We start from the raw sequence: 15,674 nt of genomic DNA on the forward strand, positions 1-15,674 counted from the left end.
ACTATATTCCTGAGGACACAATACTATTTTGCAAAATTTAAATCTTGGAATTATTTCTGGAAAATCAAAGTTCCAATCTCCCTGAGGCTAATAATCGCTCTAAAGATGTGGTACCCAAAACTGTTCACAATTATCCAGGTGCAGTTCAACCAAGGCCCTGTACAGTAGAAGCCTGGCACATCCCCTTTTTGTTCTATAACTTTCCTGACTTTTTGTACATTTTGTCACTTGTAACTGTTGAGGTTCCTGGATCTCTGTGGCCTTCCATTAATTCTTGTAATGTTCCCCATTTCCTCTCAAAATAATCCATTTAGTTCCAGAGCACTTTGCACAACCCCTTCATGAACTGCTGATGTCTGTCAGGTACTTACAATAGAATTAGCACAACGGAATGTCATGCCTAGAAAGAACATTCCAAGCAATGGACCACCAAGAATCCCAAAAATAGTGAGGGCAGCCTGGAAAACAGAGGAGATAGTGGAGGGCTTATTTGTATGATGTCTCGGACAGAGAGATGCAAAGCAGTTTTAAAAGGACAAATCATTGACACCAGTGAAAATCACCAGTTTATTTTACATTCCTCTGACTCTCAGTCAAAAATAAGTTTTAACCTTTCGGCTGTGGATGTCACCAGAATAACTAGCTACCTTTGATCCTCAGGTAAATTGTTTGCTCTGATGTTCTGCTGCAGCTCTGGAATTGGAAGATTTTAGTGACATTTCCTGTTCTCTATTAAACTTTCTTCACCCTGAAGGAACTGTCTTTAAACAGTCCAAAATATTAATTGTTTGAAAGCTCTGAATCAGAAAATGTTTCTTAATAGATATGCATTTCAATGTAATGCTATAACAATTGGGGTTGAATCCAACACAAACTGGCAGCAGATGGAATAAGCAGGGCTTTCAGCACATTCTTCGGCTAGGAATAAAAGTCGGCACACAGTTTCATGTCACTGACCTGTGTGCCAATTTCCCAGCTCTGTTCTGCACCAGCATCAGCCTCCAGGTGCTTGCATGTGGCGAGGGACAGTTCAGCTGCAGAGAAACAACCTCCAAACAGCAGACCAGGGATCAATATGCCAGGTAGACTTAGAGGCCTCCTGGTCTGCTTGAATTGCAGCAGCAGGTCTCCCATCACAAGGGTGGCCTGACTGCAGAGGCCATTGCATATTTTAAACATGAAATGTTTCTAGAGAGAATGCCACCATTTTGAAGTGCCCTCTCCATCTCACTTATCTGCAATGTTATTCTGCTACTTTCAAGATGATTAACTTCCTGTTAGCCCTCGAGCCTTGAGAGGCACTCATCAATGGATGGCAACCCACCTCCTGGGCCAGCAAATGGCCAAATCATGGAAGATCACAATGAGTAATTATCTCCCACAATGAGTGCATTTCTGATCCCCATTTGAGCCTAACAGCAAAGTTCAGAGGTCCACAGGAAATATCCTGCCAATAAGATCGCAATAAACACAATGTACAAAGAAGTAGCATAACTTGGGGTGGCACGGTTAGCACTGCTGCCTCACAGCGCCAGGGTCCCAGGTTTAATTCCGGCCTTGGGCGACTGTCTGTGTGGAGTTTGCACATTCTCCCCGTGTCTGTATGTGTTTCCTCCGGGTACTCCGGTTTCTTCCCACGTTCCAAAGATGTGCAGGTCAGGTGAATTGCTAAATTGTCCGTAGTGTTTGGTACATTAGTCAGAGGGAGGGTCGGTGTGGACTTGTTGAGCCGAAGGGCCAGTTTCCACACTGTAGGGAATCTAATCTAATCATAATTGCAAACTTCAAATCATGGGGATAAAGGTTCAGACTGTTATCCATTAGGAAATTTCTAAGCACACAGACTATATCAAGAAGACAGCTCACTACCACCTTAAGGACAACTACAAATGTGCAATAAATGCTGGCCCATGCAGTGATGCTCACATCCTATCAGTGAATAAAAAAGTCCTTAGCAAGTGCTTAGTTGAAGGGCCAGTAAGGGATGGGTATAAAGTCTGACCCAGCCAGTGACACTCACATACCATGAATTTATAACGAATCTACTATTGCTGGTGAATCAGTAAGAGTGTTTTATTCTGTAGTAGTAACACAGTATGGTCTCCAATCGTGCAGGAATTCCTCCTTGTATGGATGTTCTGAGGTAGAAAGTGTAATTGGAATATGCAATCTGGCAACACTGTAAGCTCAAACCTCTTTTAACTAGAAAATTGCGTTCCAAATGCAGCTCAGACTAATAGAATTAACAATTTACTATCTCTGGATGTAAAGATCTTTTAGGGTTTCTCAATTAAGCTTCTAGTAGGATAGGCCTGTAGTGCTAAACTGGCAATCTTTGAGAATCTGATCACTGGAGAGTGGCATGAGAAATGGAAACCTCACATTGGTACAGTAGGAAAAGTTGATGTGAGTGATTAATGTGCATTGTTGGAGAGTAGATCATGATTTCTCAGCAAAGTTGTATTCTCGAGAGTAGTTATTTAAAATGACAGAATGCTGAATTTGTAAGAGCAGGCCATTTTGATGAAGGCTAAAATTCAGCAGGAGTGAAGACACATTACGTTACATTTGTAAACAGAGGTGCATCCTACCTGCAGTACACCACCCATCACAGAGGTCAATGCAGCAATTGCAATGCAGGTGATTCCAAATGCGAAGCCTATGAAACAAACAAGATACTATTGTAGAACAGTACATCCTTGTTAAATGCAGCAAATCCATGGCCAAATACAGTGATTTACAATTCTTTTTGACAAACAGATGGTCTTCATTCCACTGGCACATCTTGAAATTCAATGTGTTTAAAAGTGAAATTTGAATTAACATTACTAGAGACCAGTTCAACAGAATACGAAGACAGAATACTAAACTTGGGAATATGGTGAGTCAATCTCTTTTTAAAATCTAGTGAAGAGTTGCATTAAGCCTTTAAGTTAACTTTAATGTTGACTTTTTTTTCCCAGTTTTCATCAATGGAAAAATGCTACCTGTCTTAAGCTGCAACATCTTGTGTGGCTGTTTGAAGCTAGTTTTCAAGGCATCAGGTCTAATTTAAGTGTTTGGAATTTCAGCCACAATAAATACAAGATTTTGCTCATGAAAGAAAAGCTCAACAGAGTGCAGCTTCAAGAGAATGCTGGACCTGAGTGAGGGTATTTAGTACATTGAGTAAGGAGCTGCTTTTCTGGTCTTTTGCATAACCAGGTGTGGGTGGACAGAGGATGCAAGGGACAGCAAGATCTGAGAACTGAAATCCAGAAGCGTTAATTAGGTAAGTGATGGGTTGATGAGTTTAAATGTAATTTTCTTTCTCTAAACTGGGGCAGTGGTTCACTATACTATCACTCATTCATGTTCTGTTGAATTTAGAGCGTAACTGGTTGCTTGCTCATCAATAGAACTGCACATTGCTGTTGAGTGATATTTCAAAACTTGAAATGCTAATCAATTTAACAAAGTACAACAAAATTATTTGGGAAAGTGTTGTTTCAAGTGGGGTTACTCACAATAAACAATGCAATACATCAGAGGTGAGCTTAGAACAGAATACAATGATTAGAAATAAAATATGTTGACTGATCAATTTACTTTAGAAGATAAATATTGTGAAACATTGTTTAGTATGGCTGTCTCTGAGTTGACAATTATATCATTTAAGATGTTGATGGTGTCCACAGTATAGAAGATGTTGGTGGTGTCTATCCATGTTATGGAAAAGATAATGAAGTCACTTCATTACAGTAGACAGTACAGGGCGACTCCCATATCTGCGGAATCATTTTCTGAGATTTGAGTTACCCGTGGTTTACCGCAGCCCAAACATATTACAGGGAACCTTCTGGAACCAGGAGGCTGCTGGGAAGGTAAATGTTCCAATTAAAAGAATGGGCTGGCTCCTAGCCACGGTTTCAGGCTTCCGCAGCAGGTTTAGGAACGTATACCCCATAGGTAAGGGGGTCTACTGTATTAGAAGATTTTGATAACATCTATTTGTCTGATGCTTCTCACCAGATGGCATTGGAGGTTTATCTGTCAAAACCACAGATCAATGTCATCATAATATATGGGGCCACATACTGAGCAGAACAGAAACATGTCTGTGGACCTTGCAATTTATAGTGAGGCCATAAGAAATTGTGACTAGTCATATGGAAATGTAACTTCTGTATTATAACACCTCATTTCTCCCTGGATCTCCATGACATACTGAATTACTCTGACATATTATGCAGCATTCCACAGTGATTTAAAGAGTGTGTCGAGAACTGTTCAAGCTGTTTTAGGAACATAGGAACAGGAGGAGGATATTTAGCCCTTGAGCCTGTTCCATCATTCAATAAAATCATGGTTGATCTGTGGCCGAACACCATATCCTTGCCCTCAGCCCATATGCCTTAATACCTTTGCTTAACAAAAAGTTACTTATCTCAGATTTAACATTAACAAGTGATCTAGCACCAATCATTTGTGGAAGGGAGTTCCAAAGATATATCACTCTTTGTGTGTAGAAGTGCTTTCTAACATCTCTCATGAGCAGCCTGGCCCTAATTCTCAGACTATGTTCCTTAGTTCTAGAATCCCCAATCAGTGGAAACAGTTTATCTCCACCTGCTCCGTCTTTTCCTGTTAATGTCGTGAGGACTTCCATCAGATCACCCTTAATCTTCTAAGTTCTAGAGAAAAATGCCTAACTTGTATAATCTCTCTTCAAAACTTAACCCCTGAGGTCCAGGCATTATTCTTGTAAATCTAGGTTGTACTCTCTCCAAGACCAAGATAGCTTTCATAAGGTACGGAGCCCAGATCTGCTTGCAGTGTTCCAAGTGGAATCTAACTTGGGGCGGCACAGTAGCACAGTGGTTAGTACTGCTGCCTCACAGCGCCAGAGACCCGGGTTCAATTCCCGCCTCAGGCAACTGTCTGTGTGGAGTTTGCACATTCTCCTCGTGGGTTTCCTCCAGGTGCTCCGGTTTCCTCCCACAGTCCAATAATGTGCAGGTTAGATGAATTGGCCATGCTAAATTGCCCGTAGTGTTAGGTGAAGGGGTAAATGTAGGGGAATGGGTCTTGGTAGGTTGCTCTTCGGAGGGTCGGTGTGGACTTGTTGGGCCAAAGGGCCTGTTTCCACACTGTAAGTAATCTAAATCTAATCTGAATCTAAATCTAACCCAGATTTTATATAATTGTAGCATAACTTCTGCATCCGTATACTCCACTCTCTTTGAAAAAAAGGTGCAACGTTTCACTAGTCTTCTGGATTATTTTCTGTACCTGTTCATGGCATCTTAAAAGATCTATGTTCCTGTATCCCCAAGTCTCTTTGGATATCCATTGTAATTAACTTTATACCATCTAGAAACTGACCTGATCTATTCTTTTTCGAAGTCAGAAGTCACACAACACCAGGTTATAGTCCAACCAGTTTATTTAAGATCACAAGCTTTTGGAACGCTGCTCCTTCGTCCACCTGATGAAGGAACAATACTCCAAAAGCTAGTGAGTTTAAATAAACCTGTTGGACTACAACCTGGTGTCGTGTGACTACTGACTTTGTCCACTCCAGTCCAACACCCGCATCGCCACATCATATCTTTTCTCAGTCCAAAATAGATAACCTCATACTTGCTTAATTGAACACCATCTGCCACAGTTCTTCCATTCAACTAGTTTATCAATATCTCTTTGTAATTTTATGCTATCATCTACACTGTTGCAATGCTGCCTAACTTTGTTTCATCAGCAAATTTTGATATATGGCTTTCTATGCCATTAGAGACACAAGAAAACTGCAGATGCTAGAATCCAAGAAGACATGCAGGAGACTGGAAGAACCCAGCAAGCCAGGCAGCATCAGGAGGTGCAGAAGTGAATGCTTCGGGTGTAACCCTTCTTCAGGACTGAGGGTGGATGTGGGGGGACCTGCAGATAAATGGGGAGGTGGGGGCCTACCCATCCCCTGACTCCTTTCTCAGCCCCTCCCCCCCCCGCCAACAACCGAATTCATTCCTCCCATTGACCAACCGAGGTGTACCCTCTACTTGTCTTCACCTATCCCCTGTTTACCACCAGCCCCCATCTACCACTTTATCTTTACCTGCAGCTTCCCCCCAACACCCACCCGCAGGTCTGAAGAAGGGTTACACCCGAAACATCGACTTCTGCACCGCCTGATGGGGCCTGGCTTGCTGTGTTCTTCCAGCCACCTACCTGTCTTTCTATGCCATTATTCAGTTGTTAATAAACAATGTGAATAATTAAGGTCCAAACACAGATCCTTTTGGAATACCATTGGTCACATCCTGGCAATCTGAGTACCCACATATTATCTCTATTTTCTGTTGCCTGCCACTCAAACAATTTCCCAACCACTTCAATACTTTGCCCTCAATTCTGTGTGCTCCAACCTTATCGAACAGTCTCTTATATGAGACTTTATTAAATGCCTTCTGGAACACCATTTAAACCACATTTTCAGACGCTTCTCTGTCAACTACCACAGTCAGTCAACTTTTCAAAAAATCCAATGAGATTTGTCAGACATGATCCACCTATCATGAATCCATGGTCGACTCTTGCTGATTAACTGAAAATGTTTGAGGTGTTCAGTTACCACAGCCTTGATTATAAATTCAAACAATATCCCCACCACAGATGTTAGGCTAATTAAGCTATAATTCCCTGGTTTTCTTCTTTTGTCCTTCTTAAATAAAAGAATAATATGTCTAATTTTCCACTCCAGAGGGGCAATTCCTGTATGCAGGGAGCTCTGAAAGATTATAGTTAGGGTGTCTACTGGAATCCTTATTACTGATGTTTACTTCTATTAATATTATTCAGTCCATGTTCCCAAATCCACTATTAATTTCTTTGGAACTTCCAGCAAATTACTCCTCTTTTCTACTGTAAACACTGAGACAAAGTTATTATTCAACATGTCTGCCACTTCCCCATAGTCATTGACAAGATTCCCACTTTCAGTCTTTCGTGAGTTAACCTTGCTCCTGACTATGCTCTATACCTTTATGTAACTATAAAATTTCTTCTTCTTGATTTTGATATCCCTTGTAAACTCCTGTCATGATACCTCTTATTACTCTTACAAGCTGCTCTGCCTTTGCAGGTCTTTGTAATATGTCCTATTCAAAAGGATCAGTGCTTTTTTGTGTGTTTTTATAAACCTTTATAAGCTGTCCCTTACCTCTTTTGTTACCTGTGGCTGTTGTTTTCTGCGAGGTCCAGCTTTTCCCTCTCAGGGGCATAAACTGTCTTTGAGTTAAATGTTTCTTTAAGCATCCTCTACAACCCTTCTGTTGTGTTACTCATTAGCAGATTTTCCCAAATTACTGAGGACAGTCTCTGCCTCATCTCATTAAATTTGCCCTAACCTAAACTCTAATAGCTCATTCATTCTTTTCACATTCAAACCCTATCATTTTATCATCACTAATCATTTTGTAATCAACCTGCTTAAAGATTTTATTTCATATCTCTGAAGCAGGTGGACTTGAACACAGGTCTTCTGGCTCAGAAATATGTACATTACCACTGAGCCACCAGAGCCTCTCATCAGGACTGTGCTACACTAATGGTCCATTGTGAATAAAAATGATAGGACTCCTTGACACAATGTTCAGTTTCCCAATGGAAAAGGGCTCATATCACTTGCAGGTAAGAGCAGTTGGTAGCTCAAAACAGGTTCTGAAAATCTGAACGTAGATTGTGCAGATGGCCACCAAAAACGTCTGGCACCGGTAAGTTACATCAGACAGGAACAATTTCATGATTACATTGATTTTTAGGGTTTACAGCTTACATACTGCAGTAAAGCCAGAGACAAAAACAGTTTCACAGTTTTAAGATCCTAGTGAAGAATGAATTTGATGTATAAATGCTAAGTTACCAACACAGATTAGTCTTCTTTTCCCACCTAAGAACTCGATCAACTAGTACCAGTTCTGCTGAAATTCCAACTTGGAAGTGGTTTCAACATGTATCTGAACATTTGTAGCCATGAAATCCAACTTACTGAGTCCCTTTGTGACCCAAGCAAGTTTCTCCTCCGATAAACTGATGAAAGGTTTGATGAAGTCCTCCACTGTGACAGCAGCCAATGCATTGATGCTAGAGGAAACCGTACTGGAAAAAGATGAATGAAAGAGAAGCAGGGCGTCAATACAGAAGGAAACAGCATTAGAAAGATATCAACTGAAAGGGGCTAGAATGTTAACATTGAGGATTATTGGATGGAATCAGATAGTCAGTACCTCAAAGTTCCACTGTATGCGGCTGCCACAAAGAGTCCTGGAACACCAGGATAATCCCTCAGAATATCCATCACCAGGTATGGGAGCAACTAAAACACAAGAGTATAACAAACCTGATTTAGCACATTAAGATCCACTTACAAGGAGCCTTTTCTACCCCTTATTATATGGGGAATTACGAAAGAATACTATCCACTATTGAAGCAAAATCCTACCCAATTTGCTCAAGCAAGATCCCTAATACTGTCCAACTTGAAATAACTCCACAGAAACCGGTATCCCGTTACCATGTCACCCTTTATTCACACATAGAGAATCACTGACACTGATCCAGCTCACTCATGGCCAGCTCTTAGTGTGAACATATCCTCTGATATTGCTGTTTATATCTAGCAGCTAGGGATTCCTGACTTATCCAGATTAACATCCCCAATCAGGGGACTCATCTTCAATAACTGACCTTATTATAATCAGGACATCCTATAATCCTATAATCAAATAAGAACTCGGACAGTTTGGTATCTAATGAAGCTCCTGACTGTTTCCTTAAGCCTGCTTCAAAGTTTGGACTACTCTTTCTGCCAGCTGGATGATATTGAGCTGTCTTTATATAACAAATACATTTCAACTTTAGGAAATAGTCAAATTCCCTGTTAATAAGCCTGTCTGTGATCAACACTTAACGGTAGATGGGAAGATACTGAGGGTGGACTTGCAGAAGCCGAAGTGTTTCTACTGTAACATGATGAGACACATTAACACAGACTGCTGGAATTTGTGAGGGAAATCAATGGGACTTATTGGAGATTGTAAGAATGAGTGAGATAGAAATTCAGGAGTGAAAAGTCACAATCTCAGATTGTAGTTTTACTATAACTAAAAAACTGAAGGAAAACAATGCTATGAGTTTAGATGAATTACGTAGGATAGATGAGAAATATGAAAGTTTTTGATCTAAAGGGGAGATAGCCCTTTTTCTTCAAAGGAAGCATCCAAGCCAGTAACTATACTAAGAGACACAGAGGCCATTCAACCTTGCAGGAGGAGGATTTAATTTTCTCTCCAGAGAATTCAACGAAAACCAAAATGTTGGTGAATGGGATGGGGGCAGAGCTTATCCTTGTTCCATTGAACAAAGTCCAATTGGAGTTGACTTGCTGTCGGGACCTGTGATAGTCTGGTTAGTTAAGGAAGTACCTGTGGGCAGAATTGATTTACTTCTGGGAAATGGGTGAGGAAGTTGTAGCTTTGACTATTATCACAGAATTTGGAGATAGTGAGAACTGCAGATGCTGGAGAGTCAGAGTGGATACAGTAGGGAGTTGGGTAAAGCACAAGTAAAGCAGCGTCAGCGAAGAAGGGGAGTCAACATTTCAGATCAGCACCTTTTATCAGAACTTTATTGTTTCAGGTTGTGCTTGAAGAGGTTCAGGGTGAAGGAGTGATCAGGCATTTACAGTGGGAGAGAGACCCACTGAGGGAGGAGGAAAACTTCTTCAAGTTTGGCATCCCTCGTAGAGAATTCGGAGTATGGCTTTCAGTAACTTGGAGATAGTGAGAACTGTAGATGCTGAAGAGTCAGAGTGGATAGAGAGTAGAATCAGAAAAAGTGCAGCAGGTCAAGCAGCATCAGAGGAGAAGGGGAGTTGACATTTCAGGTTTGAACCTTTCAACAGTCTTAATGAAAGGTTCCAACCTGAAGCATTGACTCCCTTTTCTTCTGATGTTGCTTGACCTGCTGTCCTTTTTCCAGCTGCACTATTTATCTACTCTATTATCATAAAATGTCCATTGAGGCTAAAAAGATAGAACATTTGAAATATTTGCTAAAAAGACAGAACAATAGCTTTCCAGATCAATGGCTAAACACAGTGCATGACCAGAGCTCAGATATACCCTAAGCAGATGGTTGGATATAAGAAAATCTGATTAAGAATGACAGTAATTCAGATGAGCTGTTTGGCACGTTTTCATTAATTGAAGCTGAGAAAGAAGATCTAGGGTTGATTAAGCTGGGACAGCCAACTCACAGTGAAGCTGAGGCTGAAGGAGTTCCAGAATATTATTGTATTCAAAGTGGAGTTCTCATGACGAAGTGGAGAAAAGCCTCACAGACCTGCAAATGACAAATGTTCATCACATTTTGGTACCAGTCAGATACTGCAAGGAGACACTGCGAGTACCAGGTGAAATTCTGCTGGAAGGATGTGAATCTGTGGGCATCAATAAATCAGTACTCTACATGGCTAAGACTTCATAAAGTCATAGTGTAGCTCTGTAAAACACATCATACGGTTCATAATTATTTATTTGTAGTTTAGAATCTTAACGTCAATCTGGGTCTGAAAACAGGTAAATTAGTGAAGCTGTGAACTTTTAAGATTCTTTAACTTTGGTTCTGATCTTGGTGATGGAGGGCTTGATTTCCAGAGCATTACCACAATGACATGCAATAGACTATTAGCGACAAAGAGTACTTATAGCCACAGGATGGAACTAGGATAATTAGTGAATTAGTACATTATATAATTGCTTAGAAAGAAGATGCTGACAAAACATTTGTAAACAGACATGGTAGTGGGAAAAGAGACAAAAACAACTGCAGACGCTGGATTCCAAAGCAGACAGTAGGAGGCTGCAAGAACACAGCAAGCCAGGCAGCATTAGGTAGTGGAGAAGTCGACAGTTTGGGTGTAATCCATTACATCCAAAACATCGACTTCTCCACCTCCTGATGCTGCCACTGTAGTGGTAAAGGCTAGAAATTTTAAGTGGTATTTATAGGAGAAGTTGTCAAAACTTTAAAGTCTGAGAGTGGATAGATCACACAGCCCAGATGGCAAGAATTTCAGGTTACTGGAGAAGCATGGCTGCAGATAGCAAAACAACTTGCCATATTCACAGAATTTTGTTTTGAGACAAAGGAGGTGTCAAAGATGGAAAGTCATAAATGTGCCAATCGAGTTAAAGTTTTTATGTACATTCCTGATAACCACAGACTGGCCAGCTTATCATCACTGGTCAGCAAGATATTAGAATCAATAAACACTGAAAAAAGTGACAGGCGCTTTGGAACATTTGTTTTGACGAATCTGGTTGAACCTTTTGTATGAAGTAACAGAGAATGTGAATGAACAAAATGCAGTGGAACTTCCTCATATAGATGTATAAAAAGCAATTGATAGAGTTCCATAAGTTACATAACTTAACCTCACACAATAGTGGTCAATATCAATATCAATTGAATAAAACAAATGGTGTAAAGATAGAAAACAACCAGTCACAAATGGTTAACAAAATCAGAAATTGCTGATCTGGCAGCATGTGTGGAGAGAAAGCAGAGTTAACATTGTGTTTGGTGACCCTACTTCAGAATGAACCCACAACGTTAACTCTGCTTTCTCTCCACACGTGCTGCCAGGCATGTTGAGTTTTTCCAGCAATTTCAGGTTTTGATTCTGATTTCCAGCATCCATAATTCTTTGTTTTTTTAGTCATTAATGGTTATTTCTCAGACTCAATAGTGGTGGACAATGGTGTTCTCTAACAGTCAGTTCCAGATTCACTATTCGACTTTATATTTGAGCAAAACTTCACCAAGTGCTGAAGATAGCACACTTGGAACAACGGCAAACAATGTGAATGATATCAATTGATTGCAACATGATTTACAGAAAAGGCACACTGGGCCAGAAGAAATTTGATACTCAGAAATGTGAGGTGATGCATTTTGTCAGAACATATGGAGAGAGTAAATGTACACTTACTTGCTGGTGTAATTTTAAAGAGAGGACATGGATAGAAGGACCTGGAAAGTTCTTGTGCAATAATTTTGAGTGCTGGCAAGATATGCTAAAACTGTATTAACTAAAGCAAGTGGGAATCTTGAGCTTCATACAGAGGCATTTAATTAAAAAGGAGGAATGATTATGTTGATCTTTAATATATCTCTGTTCAGAGTATTATGTCCAGATTAGATTAGATTACATTACTTAGATTAGATTACTTACAGTGTGGAAACAGGCCCTTCGGTCCAACAAGACCCGCCGAAGCGCAAACCACCCATACCCCTACATTATCCCTTTAACCTAACACTACGGGCAATTTAGCATGGCCAATTCACCTGACCCGCACATCTTTGGACTGTGGGAGGAAACCGGAGCACCCAGAGGAAACCCACGCAGACACGGGGAGAATGTGCAAACTCCACACAGTCAGTCGCCTGAGTCGGGAATTGAACCCGGGTCTCCGGCGCTGTGAGGCAGCAGTGCTAACCACTGTGCCACCGTTCCGCCTACCAGTTTTGGTCTCCACACTTTGAGCAATACAGAGGAGATTTACTAGAATTCACCAGAGATGAGGGAATTTAGCTCCAGGGTTAAATTGGAGAAAGTGGAATTGGAGTATGGTTGGAGTTAAAGGAGTATGGATGTTTAATAAGGTGGACATCCGTTGATGACAGCAAAACTTGAGGACATCGATTTAAGGCAAGAATATTGGGGCAAACTATTTACTATACCAAGTGATAACTACCAGAATTTAATGTTTCAGAGGAAGGTATGATGATCAATGATTTTACAAAAGACTGATTAGTCATTTGACAGAGGTAACTTTTAGGATATTTGATCATGGAGCTGGGGAATACAACTAACTGAATTGCTCTACAGAGATCTGGCATGAACCCGATGTGCCGCACGTTTTCCTGAGCTGTCAGCTTACCTGGTCTGAGGCTCTGACTTTATTTTGAGTTAGGGGATCACATTGGTGATAAATAGCGTACATAGTGAGCCCAGTAAACACTGCACAGATGGCTATTATCCACAGACCAACCAAATTGAGGTAGAGAGATCTGAAATAAAGAAAATCTGAGAATGGCAGCTTCAAGGGACTGGAAGTGAACAACTTATAATTGCTGGGAGACATTCATAAAAATAAAACAAGTCAATATAGCTCTGTGGAGAAAATAAAAGGGACTCTCAGTCCTGGACCATTAGTAGGCAGTGCACAGTCCAATCTAAGACTGAGAATCAAGCTTATGCAACCAGCTTTTCAGTCCTCCAGGTAGCACAGTGCAATTTCAAAGATTTTTTAAAAAAACACCCTCATAACAAAGGAAGAATAAAAGACACAGACACTGCGATGATTGCAATAATGAAAAGCTCTGTACACTTGTAATGGTAGAAAATCCATATCAGATGTGCCAGAGTTAGATCTATCACATTAGTACATAGAACATAGAAGAAGACAGCGCAGTACAGGCCCTTTGGCCCTCGATGTTGCGCCGATCCAAGCCCACCTAACCTATACTAACCCACTATCCTCCATATACCTATCCAATGCCCGCTTAAATGCCCATAAAGAGGGAGAGTCCACCACTGCTACTGGCAGGGCATTCCATGAACTTACGACTCGCTGAGTGAAGAACCTACCCCTAACTTCAGTCCTATATCTACCCCCCCTTAATTTAAAGCTATGCCCCCTTGTAATACCCGACTCCATACGCGGGAAAAGGTTCACACTGTCAACCCTATATAACCCCCTAATCATCTTGTACACCTCAATCAAGTCACCCCTAAACCTTCTTTTCTATAATGAAAACAGCCCCAAGTGTCTCAGTCTATCCTCATACGATCTTCCTTCCATACCAGGCAACATCCTGGTAAACCTCCTCTGCACCCGTTCCAGTGCCTCCACATCCTTCCTATAGTATGGCGACCAAAACTGCACACAATATTCCAGATGCGGCCGCACCAGAGTCTTATACAACTGCATCATGACCTCAGGACTCCGGAACTCAATTCCTCTACCAATAAAAGCCAGTACGCCATATGCCTTCCTCACCGCACTATTTACCTGGGTGGCAACTTTCAGAGATCTGTGTACATGGACACCAAGACAACAAGGGTTGTTGGGGGAGAACTGGAGAATGATGCTCACTTCCAAAATTGATGCAGACACAATGGTCTGAAAGGCCTCCTTCTGCTCCTTTACAATCCTGTCTTGTTTCCGCACAGGTATCATTGTGAAGTACGTGAACTAAACCAAGCAAAAGACCCATTTTATCCAAGAGCTTCCGCCGTGGCCCATGGTGGGTCACCGAGAACAACCCACAATGCCCCAATAATCATTAGTCAGGGTATGGCCAACTGAAGGTGTTTCTCAAGATGTGATTTTAACCCTGAGGAATGGTGCAATATCCTCTTCTTCAACATGATAATGTAGTCTTAGCTCACTTTGATATCTGACAGATATATCCTTTAATTAAGCTTAATTAGTTTCTATTTTCTGTAAGTAAACGTGTTACGACACAGGGTAAACCCTCCTGCTCAATTTAACCCAGCAACACAGAAAAGGTTTATCCCGTGCAGTAATTTGTGAAAATTCGAGAAGCCAAGAACAAGTTATAGTAAAAGTAACAACTTTATTTCTTAAAGTATAATAGAGAATAATTAACTGACAACAATTTACAACTCCAGTCTTTCACCTATCGTTTACCTTCCCCTTCTATAGTACTAGTCCAATAAAACCCTACCCCCCAATTAAGATTTACCAAAATTCAACTTCTCTAAAACCAGCCAGACGTCGAACCTTCTTTTTTTCTTCTTACAGAATTCTGCTTTATAGAAATCAATAAAAGTACCTTTTAAGAGAGCTATTTTTCGGGCAGTCTTTTTACATGCTGGACTTGGCACTTCTCCTCCCAACTGTTCAATTTTCCCTGGCCTTATACCCCAGAGCATCGGATTGTGCCATTGGCTTTTAAGATTGTCAATATACTAAATTCAAACTGGATTGGAATTTTTCGGGGTATAATTTAAACTGATTGATTATGTTCCCTAATGTATGGAAACAGGCTCTTCGGCCCAGCAAGTCCACACCGACCCTCTGAAGAGTAACCCAACCCCCTACTCTATATTTACCCCTGACTATGGGCTATTTAGCATGGCCAACTCACTTAACTTGCACATCTTTGGACTGTGGGAGGAAACTAGAGCACCTAGAGGAAACCCATACAGACACAGGGAGAATGTGCAAACTCCACACAGTCACCCAAAGCAGGAATCAACCTGCGTCCCTGGAGCTGTGAGGCATTGCTAACCACTGAGCCATCGTGCCATCCTAATTTGATTGGCCTAATTCGAATCTGTTTTGTCATTTCCAGGCAACCAGCTACCTCAGTAGCTAGAGCACATGTTACATTGTGTCTTATTGAGAACACTTGGTGCTGTCACTGCTAGTTTTTAACGAGAATCCAGAGAAAGTATATTCCTGTGGTTTGGTTAAAAAGACGAAGGAAGCATATGTCAGGTATAGACAGGATAGATCGAGTGAATCCTTAGAAGAGTATAAAGGCAGTAGGAGTATACTTAAGAGGAAAATTAGGAGGGCAAAAAGGGGACATGAGATAGC

At 41.0% G+C, this 15,674-nt stretch overlaps 1 protein-coding gene across 2 annotated transcripts in view; it reads right to left on the reverse strand.

Annotated features, from left to right (window-relative positions):
• The window catches only part of LOC122563315 (sodium-coupled monocarboxylate transporter 1-like), a 107,805-nt gene that overhangs the window by 43,378 nt on the left and 48,753 nt on the right, over positions 1–15,674 (reverse strand). For both annotated transcript variants that reach the window (XM_043717035.1, XM_043717034.1), the window contains 5 exons: positions 12,984–13,113; positions 8,265–8,353; positions 8,027–8,136; positions 2,592–2,659; positions 372–458 (listed from right to left, as the gene is read on the reverse strand). In XM_043717035.1, coding sequence (XP_043572970.1) covers positions 372–458; positions 2,592–2,659; positions 8,027–8,136; positions 8,265–8,353; positions 12,984–13,113 — 484 coding nt within the window. The remainder of the gene's footprint in view (positions 1–371; positions 459–2,591; positions 2,660–8,026; positions 8,137–8,264; positions 8,354–12,983; positions 13,114–15,674) is intronic.

This window comes from Chiloscyllium plagiosum, chromosome 26, assembly GCF_004010195.1.
Source record: "Chiloscyllium plagiosum isolate BGI_BamShark_2017 chromosome 26, ASM401019v2, whole genome shotgun sequence".
Taxonomy (NCBI): domain Eukaryota; kingdom Metazoa; phylum Chordata; class Chondrichthyes; order Orectolobiformes; family Hemiscylliidae; genus Chiloscyllium; species Chiloscyllium plagiosum.